Raw genomic sequence first — 20,305 nt, 5'->3', positions numbered from 1 at the left:
CCCCTCATCCATGTGGTCAATAAAAATATTGAACAGAGCTGGCCCAGCACAGAGCCCTGAGGGACAGCACTGGTGACTGTCCCCAGCTGGATGCAGCACCGCTCACCACCACTCTCTGGCCCGGCCATCCAGCCAGTTCTGAACCCAGCACAGAGTGCTCCTGTCCCAGCCGTGGGCTGCAGCTTTTCCAGGAGTGTGCTGTGGGAGACAGTGTCAAAGGCCTTGCTGGAGTCCAAATAGACACATCCACAGCCTTTCCTGCATCCACCAGGAGGGTCACCTGGTCATAGAAGGAGACCAGGCTGGTCAAACACGACCTAGCCCTCCTAAACCCCTGCTGGCTGGGTCTGACACCCTGGCCATCCTGGAAGTGCTGTGTGATGGCACTCAGTGTGAACTGTTCCATGACCTTACCGGGTACTGAGCTCAGGCTCACTGGCCTGGAATTACCAGGATCATCCTTCCCACCCTTGCTGTGAATGGGTGTCACATTGGGCAGCTTCCAGTCATCTGGGACCTCACCAGTGAGCCAGGACTGTGGGTAAATGATGAAGAGTGGCTTGGCAAGCTCATCTGCCAGCTCCCTCATCACCCTGAGTGGATCCCATCTGGTCCCATGGATTTATGAACATCCAAGCAGCTCAGCAGGTCTCTGACTGCCTCCTCTTGGATAACAGTGGCCCACTCTGCTCCCTGACACCATTTACCAGCCCAGGAGGACAGTTGTCCTGAAGGCAAATCATTTTCTCACAAAAAACTGAGGCAAAAAATGGCGTTAAGTACCTCTGCCTTCTCCTCATCTGCAGTTATTAAATTCCCTTCCACATCTAATAAAGAACAAAGGTTGGTCTTACCCTTCCTTTTACCATTGATATATTTATAAATATAGTTTTTATTATCCTTTAAAGAAGCTGCCATTTTAAGTTCAAACTGAGCTTTAGCCTCCCTAATGTCTTTCCTACATGCCCTAGCAAGGCCCTTAAATACTTCCTGGGAGACCTGACCCTCCTTCCAACGATGATACATCCTCCTTTTATTCCTAAGTTCCTTCAAAACCTCCTTGCCCATCCAGGCTAGATGTTTCCCTAGTCGACTCGTCTTTTGGCACACAAGGACAGTCTGTTCCTGTGCCCTTGAGATCTCTGTTTTGAAGCTTGCCCACCTTTCCTGAACTCCTTTGTTTTTAAGGGCTGCTTCCCAAGGAACTCTCTGAATAAGTCTCCTAAGCAGGCCAAAGTCTGCCCTCCGAATTGCAATGTAAAAGTCTCATTAGTGTTCCTCCTGACTTCACCAAATATCGAGAATTCTATAATTTCAGGATCACTGTGCCCCAAGTGACCTCCAACCACCACATCTCCCACCAGCCCATCTCTATTTACAAACAACAGATCTAACATAGTCCCTCTCCTGGTGGGCTCACTCACCAGCTACGACAAAAAAGTTGTCCTCCACAAACCCTAAAACTTTCCTAGACTGCCTCTTTTCAGCTGTATTGAGTTCCCAGCAGATGTCCAGCAGGTTGAAGTCGCCTACAAGAACAAGGGCTGATGATCCAGAAACATTCTCTAGCTGCTTATAGAATGAGTTGTCCACCTCTTCTTCCCAGCTGGGTGGATGATAACAGACTCCCAGTAGGATGTCAGCCTTGTTGGCCTTCCCCCTAAGTCTCACCCATAGACATTCGACTCATCATCATAAGTTTCAACACCCACAGCATCAAAACCCTCCCAAATGTAAAGGGCCACCCCTCCACCTCTTCTCCCTTTCCTGTCTCTCCTGAAGAGCTTGCAGCCATCCAGTGCAGCGCTCCAGCCATGTGAATCGTCCCACCCTGTTTCTGTGATGGCAATTACATCACAGCTCTGCTGCTGCACCATGGCCTCCAGCTCTTCTTGTTTGTCACCCATGCTGTGTGCATTGGTGTACATGCACCTCAGCTGGGCGGCTGATTTCACCCCTCACTCAGGTTTACCACCCACGAGCCTGCTTCCAGACAAACCAGCTGCATCCCCTTCCCCTTCAGACCTAGTTTAAAGCCCTCTCAACAAGTTCTGCCAGTTCATGAGCTAAAATTCTTCTGCCCTTCACAGAAAGATGGAGCCTGTCTGGTCCAGGCAGGCCAGGTGCTGTAAAAGTTTCCCCATGATTAAAGAATCCAAAATTTTGTTGATGACACCAACCCTTGAGCCACTCGTTGATAATGTGAGCTCTCCTATTGCTTTCAGCGTTTTTCTCAGACTCCAAAGGGACTGAGGAAAAGACTGTCTGTGCCCCTGTCCTATTAACCACCTGACCCAATGCCCTAAAGTCCCTTTTAATTGCCCTGACACTCCTCTTTTCAATCTCATCACTGCCAGCCTGGGGTATCAGCAGTGGGCAATAATCAGAGGCTGAATCAGCCCAGGCAGTGTGTCAGTGATATCCCGTACCGGGGCCCCAGGGAGGCAGCAGACCTCCCTGTGGGGTGGGTCTGGTCGACATATGGGGCCCTCTGTTCCCCTCAGAAGAGAGTCACCCACCACGATTACCCTTCTTTCCTTTTTGATGTTAGAGGTGCTGATCTGTCGCACAGATGAATCACAATTGGGAGGCTCACTGGGCAGATAATTTTCTTCTAAACCATCTGGCTGACTCTCCAGATCCAGGGATCATACCGAATCTGAAGTGGCGCCTGGCTTGGGAGAGGGGGTTGGGAGGGATTTTTATTATTACCTCCTCGAGTAGGTTCCCACTCCCACTCCCCTTCATCAGCCAGGTGTCCTTCTATAGCCTGACAGCTGGAGGTGTGGGAGACAGCGGGAACCAAGGAGAGCATTGCTGCACTGCCAGACCTCATGGAACCAAGGATCCATTGTGACACTGCAGGGCCCTGGGGCACCACGGTGCCATTGTGACACTGCAGGGCCCAAGGATCCAAGGGACTTTGTGACACCAGAGGGACATTGTGACACTGGGAGGCCTCATGGAATCCTGGACAGCATTGGGACACTCTGGGGCCTCATGGAACCGTGGTGACACCAAGTTGTCTGGGGGTGTTGATCTGCTGGAAGGCAGGAGGGATCTGCAGAGGGACCTGTACAGGCTGGATCCAGGGCCCAAATCCAACAAGGTGAGGTTTAACAAGTCCATGTGCCAGGTCCCGCACTTTGGAAACAACAACCCCTGCAGTGTTACAGGCTGGGGACAGAGTGGCTGGACAGCAGCCAGGCAGAAAGGGACCTGCAGGGACTGATGGACAGCAGGCTGGACATGAGGCAGCAGTGTGCCCAGGTGGCCAAGAAGGCCAATGGCTCCTGGCCTGGATCAGGAATGGTGTGGCCAGCAGGAGCAGGGCAGTGATTCTTCCCCTGTGCTCAGCACTGGTTGGGCAGCACCTCGAGTGCTGTGTCCAGTTCTCTGCCCCCCCAATTTAGGAAGGACATGGAGGGGCTGGAGCGTGTCCAGAGAAGGGCAACAAGGCTGGTGAGGGGTCTGGAGCACAAGTCCTGTGAGGAGCGGCTGAGGGAGCTGGGGTTGTTGATCCTGGAGAAGAGGAGGCTCAGGGGAGACAAGGTGGTGTCAGGGCACAGGTTGTACTGGATGATCTCCAAGGTCTTTTCCAGCCTCGCTCATTCTATGATTTTATGAAACCACACTTGGAGCAGTTGCAGGAACTGGAATGGGGAGTGGGGCCAGAGAGGAGAGGGCAGACAGGGATGGGCTGGGTGAAAGGGAGGGAACAGGGGTGGGCAGTGGGAAGAAATTGGTAGCAGGAAGAGTAAAGAACGCAAAGGTGAAGCCAAGGAAATGCTCAGGGCAGTTTGGGGGTGGCTGCCAGGCAGACCTGGCTCTGAGCAACAGCGTCTGCAGTGGGACAGGAAACTCCCAGCTGATGTTCCCAAACTTTCTGGCTGACTGCAGAGGCCAGGACAAAGCTGAGTGGTTTCCCTGGCGTCCCCCAGCCCTTCCTGGCCCCAGGGGCTGATGGCATTTGTGCTCCCTCAGGTTCATGTCCCCACAGCAGCAGCATGGGGGTGCTCCCGCCTGCTGTGTGCAATGCAAACAGGGGCTCCTGAGCCAGCGCTGCCGTGGCTGTGCCTGCAAGGATGCGGCACCTGTGTGAGCTGGGGGAGAGGCCAGGGCTGCAGAGGGGGGATGTTGTTGGCAGCTCCATGAGGACGCTCTGGGACGCTGCCCTGGGCTGTCCAGCGCACTGGGGATGGATCAGCCCCTGCTCTGCTGCTCCTTCCCGTCTCCCCCAGGGCCCTTGCAGAGCACCAGCCATGCTGTTTGCCCCCAGCCTGCCCACGGTCAGCCTGGGGCTGCTCACGGGGGTTTTCTGTGCTGAGCATTGGCCTGGCCGTGTTCTTGAGAGAGCCTGGGCAAGGAGCCTGGAGCCCCCAGGCCCTGGCCTGAGGCGTCAGCGCTGCCCCAGCAGTGCCCATGGGCTGTCCCTGCTGCAGCCCCGGCACTGCCACCCCCAGGACTGTGCCCAGCCCCGAGAACACTCAGGCCCTGCAGCAACACCAGGGCCACCAGGGCAGCGGGGAAGGGCCACGGGAGCAGCACTGGCAACACCAAGTGCTGCTGCTGCTGGGCACAGCTGCTGTGCCAGCACTGATCTGCCCCAGCTCTGCACACAGACATTGCTGCTGCAGCTCCAGAGAAGGCGACAAAAGGGCATCCCTGCAGAAGACTTTGCTGGGAGATCCTTGAGTTCCTTTAAAGCCACCAAGAGCGCAGCCACTCATTGACACAGTCTGTGGCCACAGGGGATGTGTAGAGAAACAAAAGGAGAAATGGCAAAAACAATGGCATTTCCTTGTGGTCAATATTAAAAACTAAGGCAAAGGAAAAAAAAAAAAAACACAACCAAACTAACAAGAAGTATCAAAGATGACTTTTATTACAAGTGATTTGCAGAAATTGGCCAGCAGTTTAATGTCCCTGAAAGCATCCAGTCATCAGTGTCCACACTGCAGCCTTGAGCTCCTGGTTCCTCAGGCTGTAGATGAGGGGGTTCAGGGCTGGAGGCACCACCGAGTACAGAACTGACAGGGCCAGATCCAGGGATGGGGAGGACATGGAGGGGGCCTTGAGATTGGCAAATGCTGCAGTGCTGAGGAACAGAGAGACCACGGCCAGGTGAGGGAGACAGGTGGAAAAGGCTTTGTGCCGTCCCTGCTCAGAGGGGATCCTCAGCACGGCCCTGAAGATCTGCACATAGGAGAAAACAATGAACACAAAACAGCCAAATACCAAACAGGCACTAACAGCAATGAGCCCAAGTTCCCTGAGATAGGATTTGGAGCAGGAGAGCTTGAGGATCTGTGGGATTTCACAGAAGAACTGGCCCAGGGCATTGCCATGGCACAGGGGCAGGGAAAATGTATTGGCCGTGTGCAGCAGTGAATAGAGAAAGGCACTGGCCCAGGCAGCTGCTGCCATGTGGGCACAAGCTCTGCTGCCCAGGAGGGTCCCGTAGTGCAGGGGTTTGCAGATGGACACGTAGCGGTCGTAGCACATGATGGTCAGGAGGGAAAGCTCTGCTGAGATAAAAAAGACAAAAAAAAAGAGCTGAGCAGCACATCCTGTGTAGGAGATGGTGCTGGTGTCCCAGAGGGAATTGTGCATGGCTTTGGGGACAGTGGTGCAGATGGAGCCCAGGTCGCTGAGGGCCAGGTTGAGCAGGAAGAAGAACATGGGCGTGTGCAGGTGGTGGCCGCAGGCTACGGCGCTGATGATGAGGCCGTTGCCCAGGAGGGCAGCCAGGGAGATGCCCAGGAAGAGGCAGAAGTGCAGGAGCTGCAGCTGCCGCGTGTCTGCCAGTGCCAGCAGGAGGAAGTGGCTGATGGAGCTGCTGTTGGACATTGGCTGTGGCTGCACATGGGGACCTGTTCAGGCAGAAAGGACAGTGAAGAGTTAAAAGAGGTACCTGTAACCAAAATCAAAGCCATTTCCCACACTCACTTCCCTGGAACACACATAGACAGTCTTTTGTGTTCAAGAGTTCTGGGGTTTTCTTCATAAGCTCCCCCCATGGCTCTCCTGGTATTCTTAGATATCAGAAACCCTCAGCATTTCCACTGCACTCAGGGAGAACAGAGGAAGTTCTGTGAGGCAATGTGATGAGTATAGAGTGAGGGGATATGGTCTGTCATTCTGACCTGTACAGAGTTTCTCCGGGATTTGACTTCTCTCAGGTAGAGGGTGATCACCTTCCCACACTTGTACTAAAATGTCACCTGGTACTGCTGAGAGCAGATGGATCCACCACAGCCCAGCTCTACATTTGTAGCCAAGGACTCACGTTGCTCATTTCACTAACCCAGCAGCATTTTCAGTGTCAGAACACCTCCGCCTTTCCCCATCAATCTTATAACTCAGAGATGCTCTAGGACAGGTTTGCACCCTGGATTGGAGCTCCCAGCTTGGACTGAAATCTCAGGGAGACTTCCAAGTGTCCTTCTGATGGCATTGGATGAAGGGAGATGCAGCTCCTTCCCTGGCTGCACTGACAGCATTGCCCAGAGCCGGGCACTGGGGACAGCTGTGTCACCCTGAGCCAGGTGTGCCCCCTCCCAGAGCCCCCAGTGCCGGGCAGCTGCTCCCAGCCCTGTGCTCTGCAGAGGGAACTGGGCCCGGGGCTGCAGAGCTGCCCCACGGCTCTGCTGCAGCTCTGCCTGCACAGGAGGGGCTGCACGCCTTGGAGCCCCGGCCCTGAGGGCAGAGGCTGGGCTGGGGGGACAGGAGGGAGGGGGCTTGTTCAGAGGGACGGGCTGCACTGGAGGGGATCCTCTGGACATCTCTAAACTCTCCCTGCCACAGCATTTCTGGGTTTTGTTTTCTCTCCTTGCCTGATCTTCTCTCTGCTTCCTGGGGATTTTCCTCCTGCAGATGTTTCCCTGTGCCTGAACTCTCCCTGCCAGCACTCACAGACCCCAAATCTCTGTGCACTCTCCTTGGCCTGACAGAACCCTGCCTGTTTGCAGGGCACTGGCTGGGGGCAGGTTCTCTTTGCAGCTTGGAGAAAGGACAGCTCAGACTGAGCCTGATGGCTCCAGCAGAGGTGATGCTGGTGCTGTCCATGGGCAGAGTGGCTGCAAGCACATTAGGGATCTCCTGAGAACCTATTGATCACTAAAAGTAACAGTTTGGATGTCTCAGGCACTTGTCAAAATCAACCATTAGTATTTATCACCCCTCCCTGCAATTCTCTGAATACAAAGTTTTAGGAAATGTGCTCATTTTTACCAAAATCATTGTCTTGGAAATATTCTATGACCAGTCAGAACCCCTCAGCATATCTGAGCTTCATGAGCATTTCACCTCCCCTGCTCCAGAAATACTCAGAATTGTACTCACAGGGTCTGTGGGCATTGGGATGTTCCAGCTGTAGGAGAAGATCACTCCAGGAGCTGCAGCTGCATTGTCCTGTAGCCAGAGGTTCCTGTGCCAAGGGCTGCCAGGGATTCTGCCCCAGGCACTTCTCAGCACCTTCCCAGCCCTGACTGATGGAAGCTCTCTGTGCCTCTGTGCTGTGCCCAGGTTGGCTGCAGGCAGTGCCCCAGCCCTGCTGGGCTGGGAGAAGAGCTGCTCATCCAGAGAAATGTGCTTTTGAAGCTCTCCTTGGTTACCAGGATCACCCTCTGTGCCAGGAGCCTGGCCCAGCTCAGCAGCACAGACACAGCACAAGGACTTTAATGACCCTCTGGGGCTTTGTGCTCAGGCCCTGAACATCAGGCCCTGAGAGGGAGCTGCAGAAACCTCTCCAGAGCTCCAAGTCAGAATCCAACTCCAAAGTTTCTTTGACTTTTAATGGGTCCCACTGAGGGACACGACTGAGAAAGTGTCCCCAGGCCCCAGGCAGAGCAGAGAACTGGAGGCACTGATGACAGGTGGGGACAAAGAGAAGCCAAGTCTTGGTGCCCTGGGGCACAGCAGGGTCTGTGCCTCCAAGGGCTGTCAGGAGACACCTTGTCCTGAGGCACTGGTGCCTCCTGGCACAGCCCCAGCCAGGCTGGGCACTGTCACCCCCTTGTCCTGCCCTCAGCATCCCCCCCTAGCCCACATCCCAGTGGCCTCAAGGATCTGCTGGAAGGAGTCCCTGGGGAGCCTTGCTCAGGAATGGCCCTGGGGGCTCCTTCCTGCTCCCAGGGACTGCAGGTTTTTCAAAGCACTTTGGCTTTGGCTTTTGCCTTGCAGTCTCTGAGGGCTTTGTGCAGTCATGGCCTCCAATTATCTGCTGTAATTAGTCCCTGGAGAGGCTTTGTCAGGAACAATACTCAGTGGGGCTCATTAATGCTTCAAGGTACTTCAGTTCTTTTAAGGTACTTGGTGTTTCCCTTTTGATCCAGACTCTGTGAGAGGTTTGTGCAATCATGGCCCCAATTATCGGCTTTAACGAGTCCCTTGAGAGCTTTGTGCTGACATTCAGTGGGGCTCATTGATGCTTGGAGACACTCAAGGAGTTTAAGGTACTTTGGATTGTCCTTTTCACTCTGAACCTCTGAGAGGTTTTTGTGCAATCCTGGCCTCCAGTTCTCTCCTCCAAGGAATCCATGAGGAGCCTGTGTTGGGGATGGACCTCAGTGGCACCCATTAATGGCTCAAGAAACTTTGGGTTTTTACTCTCACTTAGACTCCTGGAAAGGTTTGTGCAATCTCCTCTCAAGCCCTGAGGTTCCAGGGCTCAGCTCCAAATGCACCACAGGGCTCATTAGGATCAAACAAGTCCTAAGAAACCATGGCTCTGCCTTGATTTCCCTCTGGTCTGGTTAGGAATGTTTCCTGCTGCAGTTATGGGGAATTTTTTTCAACGCCTTCTAAGAAATATGCATTTCTATTTTAAAGAGTGCATTTTATTACTCTTCTCTTTAGGGAAGAAGTGATTGCATTTTGTGATGGATACTGACCCAGGGACTCTCCTGAGGAGGTCTGGCCTGCTCAGAGAAGCTGTGCCTTGAGATCTCACCCAGTGTGGACAACCTTGCTCCACAATCCCCAAGCCCATCCTGTCTCTTCTCACTCACCTGGGACCTGCTTTGCTCAGAGAACTGGCTGCACTCTGGCAAAGAGGGTCATATATAATATGTATAAATAAATATTATAATACTGGCTTTTTGCAAATATTGAAATGGATGCTATATGTATAATGTTAAAATAATTTTGCTATAAAGATATAGTTTTTATTTCTGCTATTAACTAAACTCAGTAGTGAAATAGCTGATATAGTTATGCTTGTGGTAATGGAACTGCCTGCTTGTCTGGGATAGCATCCAGTGAACATATGATGGAGACCCCTGCTGCTGACATGCCAGTTATCAGCACCCACTGTCTGTAGAAAATATGGACCAAAGCCCAAACTGGAGGTGATACAAGAACAGACTAAAACCACAGCCAGGAAATGTGCGTGCTCTAAAAAGGCAGACCCAAGGAGGGGACATGCTAAATAGTTCTTGGAACATGTAAACTAGTTTGGGGAAAAGTTTAAATATGCATCATTGTTTATGGATATGCAGTAGGCTGATGCAATAGAAAGGGTCTGTAAAGGGCGTCTCTGAAATAGCAGGGGTGCTCTTGGCGGAATGTCAAGCACCTGGCCGTAAATCTTTGCTTTATTACCTTTGTCTCCTATTGTCCTTTATTAAACTTTTAAATTTTACCAGGAGACTGAACCTCATTTTTCACATCCTTATTCAGTCTTCTGTTGTATTTTGATAAGCTTTTAGTAAACCATCTAAATTTTTAACAGTCAGCATCATTTCTCACATCTATAAACTGAACCAGAGTGGGTTTGGATTTGTTATAAGGAGAAAATATTTTACAATGAAAATGGCAAAAAACTGCAACTGCTTTTCCAGAGAAGTGAATTTCCCATCCCAGGAATGCTCCAAGAGCAGGAGCCTTGAGCAACCTGACCCAGTGAAACCCTCTCATTCCCAAGGACGGAATTCCTGTTGTGTGGGTTCTCTGATGTGCTGGGTGCCCTCACAATGCTTCTGGCCAGAATGTCTGCTGAGGGCAGCCAGGCTGCTGCAGGGGCTGTGACCTCACAGCCATCACCATTCCAGTGCTGGTGCAAGGGGTTCCTGGCTGGGTAATAATTGACACAGACTCCATGCATTCACAGAAAGCTGATTATTTTCTTTTAGTAAGAAGCCCTTACTTTTTATACCCTAGTTCACTACAAGTGGACCTAATTGGCCCTTTAATTAAAACACCATCACCATTGGCTAATTAAGAAACCACCCTTTGGTAAATAAATCTCCATAACACATTCCATATGTTCACAACACCAGGTGCAGCAAGTTAAGAGAAGAATTGTTTCTCATTCTTTTCTCTGATCTTCTCACAGCCTTTCCCAGAACCATGTCTGGGAAAGTTGTCTGTTTCTCTCTGTGGCCAGAGAGCTGCTGCCACAATCCAGCCCTGTCCCCTGGGCCTGGCTCTCCCCTTTCCTCTGCCCCTTCCTTGTCTCTGCTGGCAGGAAGAGTTTTGTCATTAATGTCCTGTCCCCAAGGTGCTGGGGCCAATGGCTTCCCCATCAGGCTCCTGGAGCAGAAGTGGCTTTCCAGAGCCCAGCCAGAAATGAGCCCTGAGGCAGCAGCTCTGCAGTGCTGGCCACCAGGCCGGCTTGCCAAGGGAGGCTTCTGGCCATGCCCTGCAAGCAGCTGCTGCTGCCAAGGTGCCTTTGGTGCCTCAGGCTCTCCCTGGCACAGCTCCCAGCACGGCACTCTGCCCTTGTGCCCGAGGCCTTCCCTGTGCTGGGGCTGGCCTGGGGCTTTTCCTGCAGCGGGACCTGCCCTGCTCCTGGCACAGGAAAGGCAGTTCCTGCTGGAGCAGGAGGCTCTGCCTGCAATGGGCTCAAACCACTCCAGCAAGGCCCTCGTGACTTCAAAATTGGTTCCCAGAGCACTACATTCTAATAATTTTTATAGCTTCTATACTGTGGAGTAAATAAGTCTGATAAGGATCTTTCTTCTAATCATGATCAGAAACAATCAGAGCTCTATTTATATAAATATATCTAGCATTCCATCGTTAATCCTGTGGGATAAATTGCATTAAGGTTCAATTCCACCTGTCCAATCTTTTACACCTTTGATAAAGTTTGGAGGTGGGATTGGATCCAGCTGCTCCCAGTCTCCTTTCTTAGAAGGAATTCTAGAAGTCTGGGTGTCCTGCAGGGGTTTCAGGATCCATGGTGGCTGTTGTGTGTCATTTCTCCACCTCATGACTCAGCAGGAGTTTCTCCAGTAAGGAAATAAAGCTTTTGCCTGAAGCTCCCACTCTGCCCATGACAGGAACCCCTGTGAGTGCCCGTGACATCCCGGCTCTTTGGCAGCCTGGGGACTCCTGGGATGTCACCGTGAAGCCCCCGTGAGTGCCTGTAACAGATCGGTGCCTTTGCAGCCCAATGTCCCCTGGGATGTCACCATGGGATGGCTGTGACTGCCTCTGACCACACGGCTGTCTCCCATCCCCAGAAACCCCTGGGAGGTCTCCATGGAGCCCCCATCTCTGCCTGTGACATTCCAGCTCTTGAGCTCTTGAGCTCATTTCCGGCTCTTGGAAAGTCCCCATGGAACCCTTCTGAGTGCCTGTGACAAATCTGATCCTTAGCAGGCAAACATCACCAGGAACCCTTGTTGCTGTGGTCAATTTCCATGGCAACCATCACCAGCCCCTGTTGCTATGGTCAGTTTCCATGGCAACCATCACCAGCCCCTGTTGCTATGGTCAGTCCCTGGGCAGCTCCATGGAGACCCCATGCCAGGGGTGGTTGCCATGGACACCAGCTCAGGCCTGGAGCCAGAGCCCGATGCCATGGCAACCATTGGCAGTCCCATCCCCAGGGCCGTGGGATCCCAGAAGCACAGAACTGGCTGAGCTGGGAGGGACCCATCAGGATCCTCGAGTCCAACTGCTGGCCCTGCACAGGACACCCCAACAATGCCAGCCTGGGCCTGGCAGCGGTGTCCAAACGCTGCTGGAGCTCAGAGAGCCCTGGAGCTGTGACCCTTCCCTGGGGAGCCTGGGCAGTGCCCCAGCAGCCCCTGGGCAAAAACCTTTTCCTGAGATCCAACCTCAGCCTGCCCCGTCTCAGCTGCAGCCGTTCCCTCCAGTCCTGTCCCTGGGCACCAGAGTGAAGAGGTTCCCACAGCCCCAGCCAGGGACCCGCTCCCAAGGCTGCTGCCATGGCCACCAGGGCTGGGACCAGCTGGGGTGCTCAGTTTCCAAGGGCCAGGGTTCAGGAATGGGATTCCCCAATTTCCTGCTCCTGCTAAAAACCATGCTGCTGCTTGCTGCCCTCCCGCCTCCCATGGAAAGCACAAAAGGCAAAGATCCTGGGCTGGGAGGAGAACAATTTACTGGGAACAGCAACGAGACAAGGAACAAACAGGAACAGAAAAAATACTGATAACAGAAGGGATAAGAAAAACTATTTACAGGGAAGACTACATCACAACTGACTGGCTCTTCCTGGCCATGTATTTCCTCCTGCCTGGAAAGGACACCCTTCTCCTCGGGGACAGAGAGAGAGAGAGAGAGAGTCCCTTTGCTGCCCCTGGCAATGACCTGAGGTAGGAGTGAATGCAATGACAGGGCCATGGCCAGACCCTCATGTTCTTTGATCCCACATCATGTCATTGGCAAGGGCAGGAAAAGATCTCTTCCCAGCATGCATCACAGGGAACATGGATCACCAGGCCTCTTCCCAACATGGGTTCTCCCATGGGGGATGAAGCTGGAGCAGTGCACAAAGCTCTTCCTGCAGTCCGGGCACTCACAGAGCTTTCCTTACTGGTGCCTCCGTTGGTGTCTGGTCAAGTGAGAGCTCTGGGTGAAGCTCTTCCCACACTGGGGACACGTGTAGGGCCTCTCCCCGGTGTGGATGCGCCGGTGCTTGACAAGGGTGGAGCTGTGCTTGAAGCCCTTCCTGCAGTCGGGGCAGTGGAAGGGCCTCTCCTCTGTGTGAATGCGCTGGTGCAGGAGGAGTTGGGAGCTGGTTGGAAACCTCTTCTCACACGCGGGACACTCGTATGGCCTCTCTCCAGTGTGGATCATTTGATGGATGATCAGTTGGGACTTCTGGCTGAAGCCCTTGCCACATTCCCCACACTTGTATGGCCTTTCTCCAGTGTGGATCCTCTGGTGGCTGATCAAGTGGGACTTCTGGCGGAAGCTCTTCCCACATTCCCCACACTCATAGGGCCGTTCCCTGGTGTGGATCCTCTGGTGGCAGATCAGGCTGGAGCTCTGGTTGAAGGTCATCCCACATTCCCCACACTCATAGGGCCTCTCCCCGGTGTGGATCCGCTGGTGACGGAGGAGACTGGAGCTGGTCTGAAAACTCTTCTGACACTCGGGACACTCGTAGGGCCTCTCCCCCGTGTGGATGCGTTGGTGGATGACGAGGGCAGAGCTGCAGCTGAAGCCCTTCCCACACTCCCCACACTTGTAGGGCCATGCCTCGGTGTGGATCATCTGGTGGCAGATCAGGTTGAAACTCCTCCTGAAGCTCTTCCCACACTCCAAGCACTTGTAGGGCTTCTCCCCATCATGAAGCTGCTCATGCACCACCAGCTCTGAGCTCTGGCCGAAGCTCTGTCCACCTTCCTGGCACAGGGTGGGTCTTTCCTCCTCAGAGCACCCTGGGTTGGGTTTGCAGCCACTCCTCCTGCGGGATCTCCGGGGCTTTTCCTCCCTGTTGGATTTCTGCGCCATGGAGTTGCTCAAAACAGCCTCTTCCACGAGGTTCTGCTGCGGGGATTTGTCCTCCCTGGTCTCCATCCTCAGCTCCTTCCCTGGGGGAGGAAGGACAAGGAGAGGATGGGATTTGCCTCCATGCCAGAGGGAAGGGGAAGAGAATCCCCCCAGTGTGTCCCTGGCAGGATGGCGTCGACAGCAGGGTTGTCCTGCAGCCGGGAGCCACGCTGGGCTGGGAGATGGAGCAGGAGAGAGGGGGAAAGGGGCACTGACTTCCTCCTCAGCTGCCCGGGGGTGCCAGGCCTCCTTCTTCTTCCTCGCAGCTACCTCCTCCATCTGGTGAAGGTTTGGAGATAGGAAATTCTGTTTTGGGAGAAAAACAAGGGATGAGCACAATGAGTTTTATACTGGTTTGAAGGCAAACCAGGGGGAGAGTCTAAGCCAGAATTACAATTTAGTAAGAATATTAAGATCAAGGCAATGATACAGAAACACTGGCTTAATCTGACAGAGTCAGGATATAACCTGACACCCCGTTGGTCAGGGTGGTGGTAGCCGTCGGATGAAATGGTGTCTGCAGTCCTGTTGGAGTGATGAACGTGATTCTGTCAAAGCGGTGATCCTGTAGAAGGGTCTGGTCTTCCTCTGAAGGTCCAGTGGTGGTTACGGAGCTCTTGTCCTCTGGGAATCCAGTAGGCAAGGTGGTCCTGGTGTTGCAAGGGTGAGATTATATCCAGGTAGGAATGCTTGGTTCTGCCCCCTGGGCGGAGCATCCCACAATGGGATGATGTAATTTTATCAGTCCTGCAGTGGCACTCAATGGCCCATTAACAGAAGATAGCCCCTGGAGGGCGTTATCAGGGCTGAGTCATGGAAGAGATAAAGAACACTGCCCCACCTGTTTATCACAGTTTATGAAGATGGTGACTGAAAACATACTTTGGGTTACATCTTACATTGCACCCTGAAACAGTGAGGCAATCCCTGCTCGGGGTGGGGGGTGAACACCACCCCCCTTTCCCAAACTGGCTCAGGTGTAAAACCCCCACCCTGGGAAGGCCACGCACACAGGGGACAATGTCACACTTGCCCCACCTCAGGGGAGGTCTCTGTCCCGGTCACTCCCTTGCTCTCCCCCCTTTTCTCTTTCTTCCATCTCTCCCTCTACCTCACATTTACTGTTCAATAAAATCCACTTTGGATTTGGTCTCGTTAGCACCTTAATTGGGGCAGAGGCACCTCTCTAACAAATTTTTAACCAGATTGAGACATTATTTTGGTGCAGTGAGTTCAGGGCGCTGTTGTCTGATCCCAAGTGCCTTTGACAACAGCATGGTTTCCTCCTCTCAGGCGGTTATGGTTCTTTCTGGAGGAACTCTTGGAAACTTTAATGCAGGTTCTTCAGTGTGACTTTTGGGAGAACTTATGAGGAAAATGGCTGCTGTGGGTGGCCAGTGTAAAGAAAATATTTTGTCGTCCTTCCTAGAAAAGTTTGTTAAAATCACTGGAGGAAAGGGAGCAAATGATACCAGCAAGACTGACAAGGATCATTCAGCACAAGGTGAGGAACACAAGGCTGCACGAAGTCGTACAAGAAGCCCAGCTCAAATAGCTAAATTCCCCAATAAGTCCCAAATTCACAGGCTTGGGGGCTTTGCCAAATGAGTTAGTTAGATATGATAGTTAGAGAAAGTAGCATGTACTTTTAGTATCCTCTTTTATATAGTATATTAATGCATTATAGCATAATTATAATAAAGAAATCATTCAGCCTTCTGAACTGGAGTTAGACATCTTCATTCTTCCTATTGGGTTTGCCTGCATCTACAACAGCCAAATGTGAGAATCATTTTTCTCTTCGTCCCTGTCACCTTTGTGACAGGCAGACTGAGCTTTCCCTTCCCTTTATTAATCTGTATTGGGCCGAATTTCCACTTTTCTTTTATTGGAACCTGCCAGTAGCTGAGCTGGAGCTGTGCAGGAACCAATGAAATTTGGAATTGCCACAGAATTGCTTCTATTGTCGGTTTGTTCATGTTTGGGATTTGTTTGCATTTCCATCACAAGTGACTTGTGGGAATATCAAATATTCATCAAAGTATTTTATGCAGAGTTAAGTTTGATTTCTGCTGAGATTATTTTGTCTGGTGCCGAAGGGATGCTCCAGGGCAGTCTGTGCCTCTCGCCCTGGAGGATGCTTGGGAGGAGCTTGGGGGGGTTGTCCCTGTCCCTTTTACCCCAGGCCATTCCCCAAGGTCTGTCCCTGTCACCCAAAGCCATTCCCCAGGGGGTGTCCCTCTCTCACCTCAGACCATTCCCCAGGGGGTGTCCCTGTCCCTGTCACCCCAGGCCATTCTCCAGGGGGTCTCCATTGTTCTCACCCCAGGGAATGTCTGGGGGGTCTCCCTCCCTCTCACCCTGTGCCAGGAGTTGCTTGGGGCAGTCTCTGTCCCTCTCAGCCCTGGGAGTGCTCGGGGGTCTTTGTCCCCTTGCCCTGGGGGATGCTCGGGGGGTCTCCATCCCTCTGGCCTCAGGGAATGCTTGTGCAGGGCTGGGGACCAGGGGCTCTGTGTCCCTCTCACCTCTGAGGGTGCTCAGGGCGGGGGGGGCTCTCCAACATTCTCATCCCTGGGGAGGTGGGGGTTTCTCTGCCCCTCTCAGCCCTGGTGTGACCCTGCCCAAATGTCATCAGGGTCAGAGGGACAGAGACATCCCCAAACACCCAGAAAGGCTGAACCTGGGATTTGATTTGGGATGAGGATTTAGGAAGAGGGTGGAATTGGGGCTGGGTTTGGAGTTGGGACTGAGATTTGGATTAGAGCTGGGATTGGGGTTAAGGCTAGTCATGGGATAGGCTTTAGGGCTGGGGTTGGGATTGGGTCTGAGGCTAGATAATTCTGCCTCTGGGATGAGATTAAATACAGAACTGTGAGTGTGTCTAAATGTGGAGTGAGATTGAGAGCAGGATCAGGGTCAGGTTTGGGACTGAGCGCACTCAGAGTGGAACAGGCAGGATGTCACTGCAGGATGTCCCTGGAATCGTCCCAGCCCTCCTCAGGCACCTCCAAACATGGGGGGCAGCTGGGTTCTCCAAGATCCAGGTGCTCCCACACTGCCCCTCAATACCAGGCGAGCATTCCCTGCGGGCAGCCCTGAATGTGACCCTTGGGGCTCTGGGATCAGCCTTCACATCCCTGTGGGAGCAGGTGCAGACATGATGAGAGATTTTTCCCCTGCCTCTTTCCTGAGGAAGGGTGAAGCCCAGCTGTCCTTTCCTTCTGGTGCCTTCTACTCTCCTCAGCTGAGGATGGCAAACTCCCCACGGGCAGGAAGGTCCCTGTTCCCTGTTTCTTTGTGACTGCTGCGTGGAACATCCATTCAGAATGAAGAACGTTCTGACAGCCCTGCTGAATGACAGCGGGAGGAGATTTGTGAGAAAGGGAGGAAATTGTATTTTGATTGGAAATACAAGTCACAAAATTATTTCTTTCCATCCCATTCCTTTTCAGTCAGTTGCAGTTCTGTTTTCAGAGTGCCACCTTCTCAGTGTTTGTGTCCTCTTTTCTCTCCTGCCTCTCTTTGCCTGCTCTGTGTTTCTCTCAGTGTCTCCCTTGATCCAGGGCAGCTCCCACCAAAGGCCCTGCCCTGATTTCATTCCTAATCCATGAGCTACAACAACTATGGGTGAAGTTATGAAGGCTGGCAGTGAAATGTCACTGTAGGATCTTGCTCCACTTGGCTTCTGGCTCCTTGTTAAGAGCTTTGCCTTCAAGGGCAGGAACATCTTTTCCTGGCTGGGAACTGGAATTCCAGCCCCTGGGAGTGTGTACCGTGGATCCCAGAGGGGCATTCCCGAGGCTCCCAGGGTGCTGCTCCTGCAGTGGCTCCCAAAGAGCCGTGTCACATCAGGGAGAATCTCAAAATCTTGGTTATCTCAGGGGTCTTTTATAGTCCTCTGTGGAAGGGGGGGATGGGGAGAAGACAATGAATGTCCATTGAAGCCACCAAAGGGGAACAGGTCATGTTATCAGCAGTGAGCGAGAGCCATTGTCTTCTTGGTCCATCGACCACACCTGGGCAAACATCTCACATTGATCAGGCCAGCCCTCCTCCCTGTGGTAGGGGTCTGAGTCTCAGTCTTTGGGAGGGGCTTCAATCTCTGTCCGTCACAGTGGTCATGAGGCAGATGAGGGGTCTTCCGTGGGAGATCACCAGAGTTACCCCAGAAAGTTCATTTGGCCAAGAGGTGGGAAAATTCGTGGGTTGAGCAGGTATTGTGAAGCAGGTGTAAGCAGGTAGAACAAGCCGCTCCTTGCCAGGCCCTGCTCAAAGCAGTGGTCCGTGGTGGCACAGCAAATACACCTGCAAAAATAATCATCCACCTCTCCAAGCCAGAACTCCGATCGGGGTCTCCAGGATCTCAGTCTCTGCCATTGTGGCAAACGTGAGGCAAAAATGAGGGGAACTTGGGACCGTCTCTTACACAGGGGCGTGCATGCCCTTTGAAGGGGAAGGATCCCCACGTGTCCAGCGCTGCAATAAACACACAGTCTCTACAGCTCCGTACGGGATTTGTGGGATCGATTTTTCATCCACGTTTCAGCAGCAGAGCTAGCAGTATTTTATCTAGGCTGGCAAGCTACTAATGATTCAAAGCAGCACATTTCACCTAAATACACATGGATTTCTACCCTGTTAAATTTACCCTGTAAAATAGCCTGTTTCAACTCCCGAGCGCCCCCAGGGCTGAGAGGGACAGAGACTCCCTTGAGCACTCCCCTGGCACAGGGGTGAGAGGTAGGGAGACCCTCCCAGGCATTCCCTGGGGTGAGAACGATGGAGAGATGGAGACCCCCTGGGGAATGGCCTGGGGTGAGAGGGACAGGGACACCCCTTGGGGAATGGCCTGGGGTGACAGGGACAGGGACAACCCCCCAAGCTCCTCCCAAGCATCTGCCAGGACAAGAGGCACAGACTGCCCTCGAGCATCCCCTGGGCACCGGACAAAATAATCTCAGCAGAAATCAAACTTAACTCTGCATAAAATACTTTGATGAATATTTGATATTCCCACAAGTCACTTGTGATGGAAATGCAAACAAATCCCAAAAATGAGCAAACCGACAATAGAAGCAATTCTGTGGCAATTCCAAATTTCATCGTTTCCTGCACAGCTCCAGCTCTGCTGCTGGCAGGTTCTGATAAAAGTGAAAATTTGGCCCAATACAGATTATTAAAAGGAAGGGAAAGCTCTGTGTAGCTGTCACAATGGTGACAGGGATGAAGAAAAAAATTATTCTCACATTTGGCAAAGCCCACAAGCCTGTGAATTTGGGAGTTATTTGGGAATTTAGCTACTTGAGCTGGGTTTCTTCTAGTGAAACATAAACTTTAAGGGATTTAGAGATTTTAGAGGAGCTAAGATTTTAGTTAGAGATAAGCCTTACTAGAGTTAATTAAAACAAATGAGTAGGCCTTGATGAAGTTAAGAGTTAGTAGTTAACTAATAATTGATTGCTTGTCAACACGATGTTTAGTTAGCTGGGTTTATAATGAAGAATATAGAAACTGACAAATAGCTTTTAGGAACATAAGACAGTTGTGGGCCTCCTCTGTTCTGAAACCAATTGAAGACAGGGAATGGGAGCTCTACCAAGGTTCATTTGTCCTATTTGCATTGAAAAGGTAGAAAGGTCAGAATGAGGAAGACTTCATTTACTTCCTCATTTTGGGACCCCTCCCCATGAAAGGGACCACTGACCCTTTTCAAGGAACAAACTACACATGCTTAATAGCTTTGGAAATGATTAGCATACAAAGTGAGGAATGGGATGCACCAAAATTATGAATATGTATTTGCATTTTGGGTATTCAATACTTGTATGGATAAAAGGACTCTGTAATCATTTGAAAGGTGCAGTGTGTATTTGAGAGCTATCCTGCACGCTGCCTGGCATCGTAATAAACATACACTTTCTTACTTTAAACTGTTAGATAGTTTTTGCCCGTCACAGTTGGATATCAGTACTACATCAATATCCATATTTCTTTAATAAATCACTAGGACTTTTGACAGCCTTGTGTTCCTCACCTTGTGGTGAATGATCCTTATCAGTCTTGCTGGTATCATTTGCTCCCTTTCCTCCAGTGATTTTAACAAACTTTTCTAGGGAGGACAACAAAATATTTTCTTTACACTGGCCACCCACAACAGCCATTTTCCTCATAAGTTCTCCCAAAAGTCACACAGAAGAAGCTGCCTCCAGGTGTCCAAGAGTTCCTCCAGAAAGAGCCAGAATCTCCTGAGAGGAGGGAATCATGCTCTTGTCAAAGGCACTTGGGGTCAGACAACAGTGCCCTGAACTCACTGCACCAAAATAATGTCTCAATCTGGTTAATAAAATTGTTAGAGAGATGCCTCTGCCCCAATTAAGATGCTAACGAGACCAAATCCCAAGTGGATTTTATTGAACAGTAAATGTGAGGTAGAGGGAGAGATGGAAGAAAGAGAAAAGGGGGGAGAGCAAGGGAGTGACAGGGACAGAGACCTCCCCTGAGGTGGGGCAAGTGTGACATTGTCCCCTGTGTATGTGGCCTTCCCAGGGTGGGGGTT

The 20,305-nt window shown here is 51.9% G+C and overlaps 1 protein-coding gene across 1 annotated transcript in view; it reads right to left on the bottom strand.

Annotated features, from left to right (window-relative positions):
* LOC137463846 (zinc finger protein 271-like) overlaps positions 1 to 13,894 on the bottom strand; it is a 473,788-nt gene extending 459,894 nt beyond the window's left edge. Inside the window, exon 1 of the mRNA XM_068175238.1 lies at positions 12,843 to 13,894. Within this exon, the coding sequence (XP_068031339.1) occupies positions 12,843 to 13,776 (934 nt within the window). The 5' untranslated portion in view covers positions 13,777 to 13,894. The remainder of the gene's footprint in view (positions 1 to 12,842) is intronic.
* Between the last annotated feature and the right edge of the window lie 6,411 nt (positions 13,895 to 20,305).

This window comes from Anomalospiza imberbis, chromosome 30 (assembly GCF_031753505.1).
Source record: "Anomalospiza imberbis isolate Cuckoo-Finch-1a 21T00152 chromosome 30, ASM3175350v1, whole genome shotgun sequence".
Taxonomy (NCBI): Eukaryota; Metazoa; Chordata; class Aves; order Passeriformes; family Viduidae; genus Anomalospiza; species Anomalospiza imberbis.
Note: the sequence above shows the minus strand (reverse complement) of the source record. Positions and strands in the feature narration are given on the sequence as shown.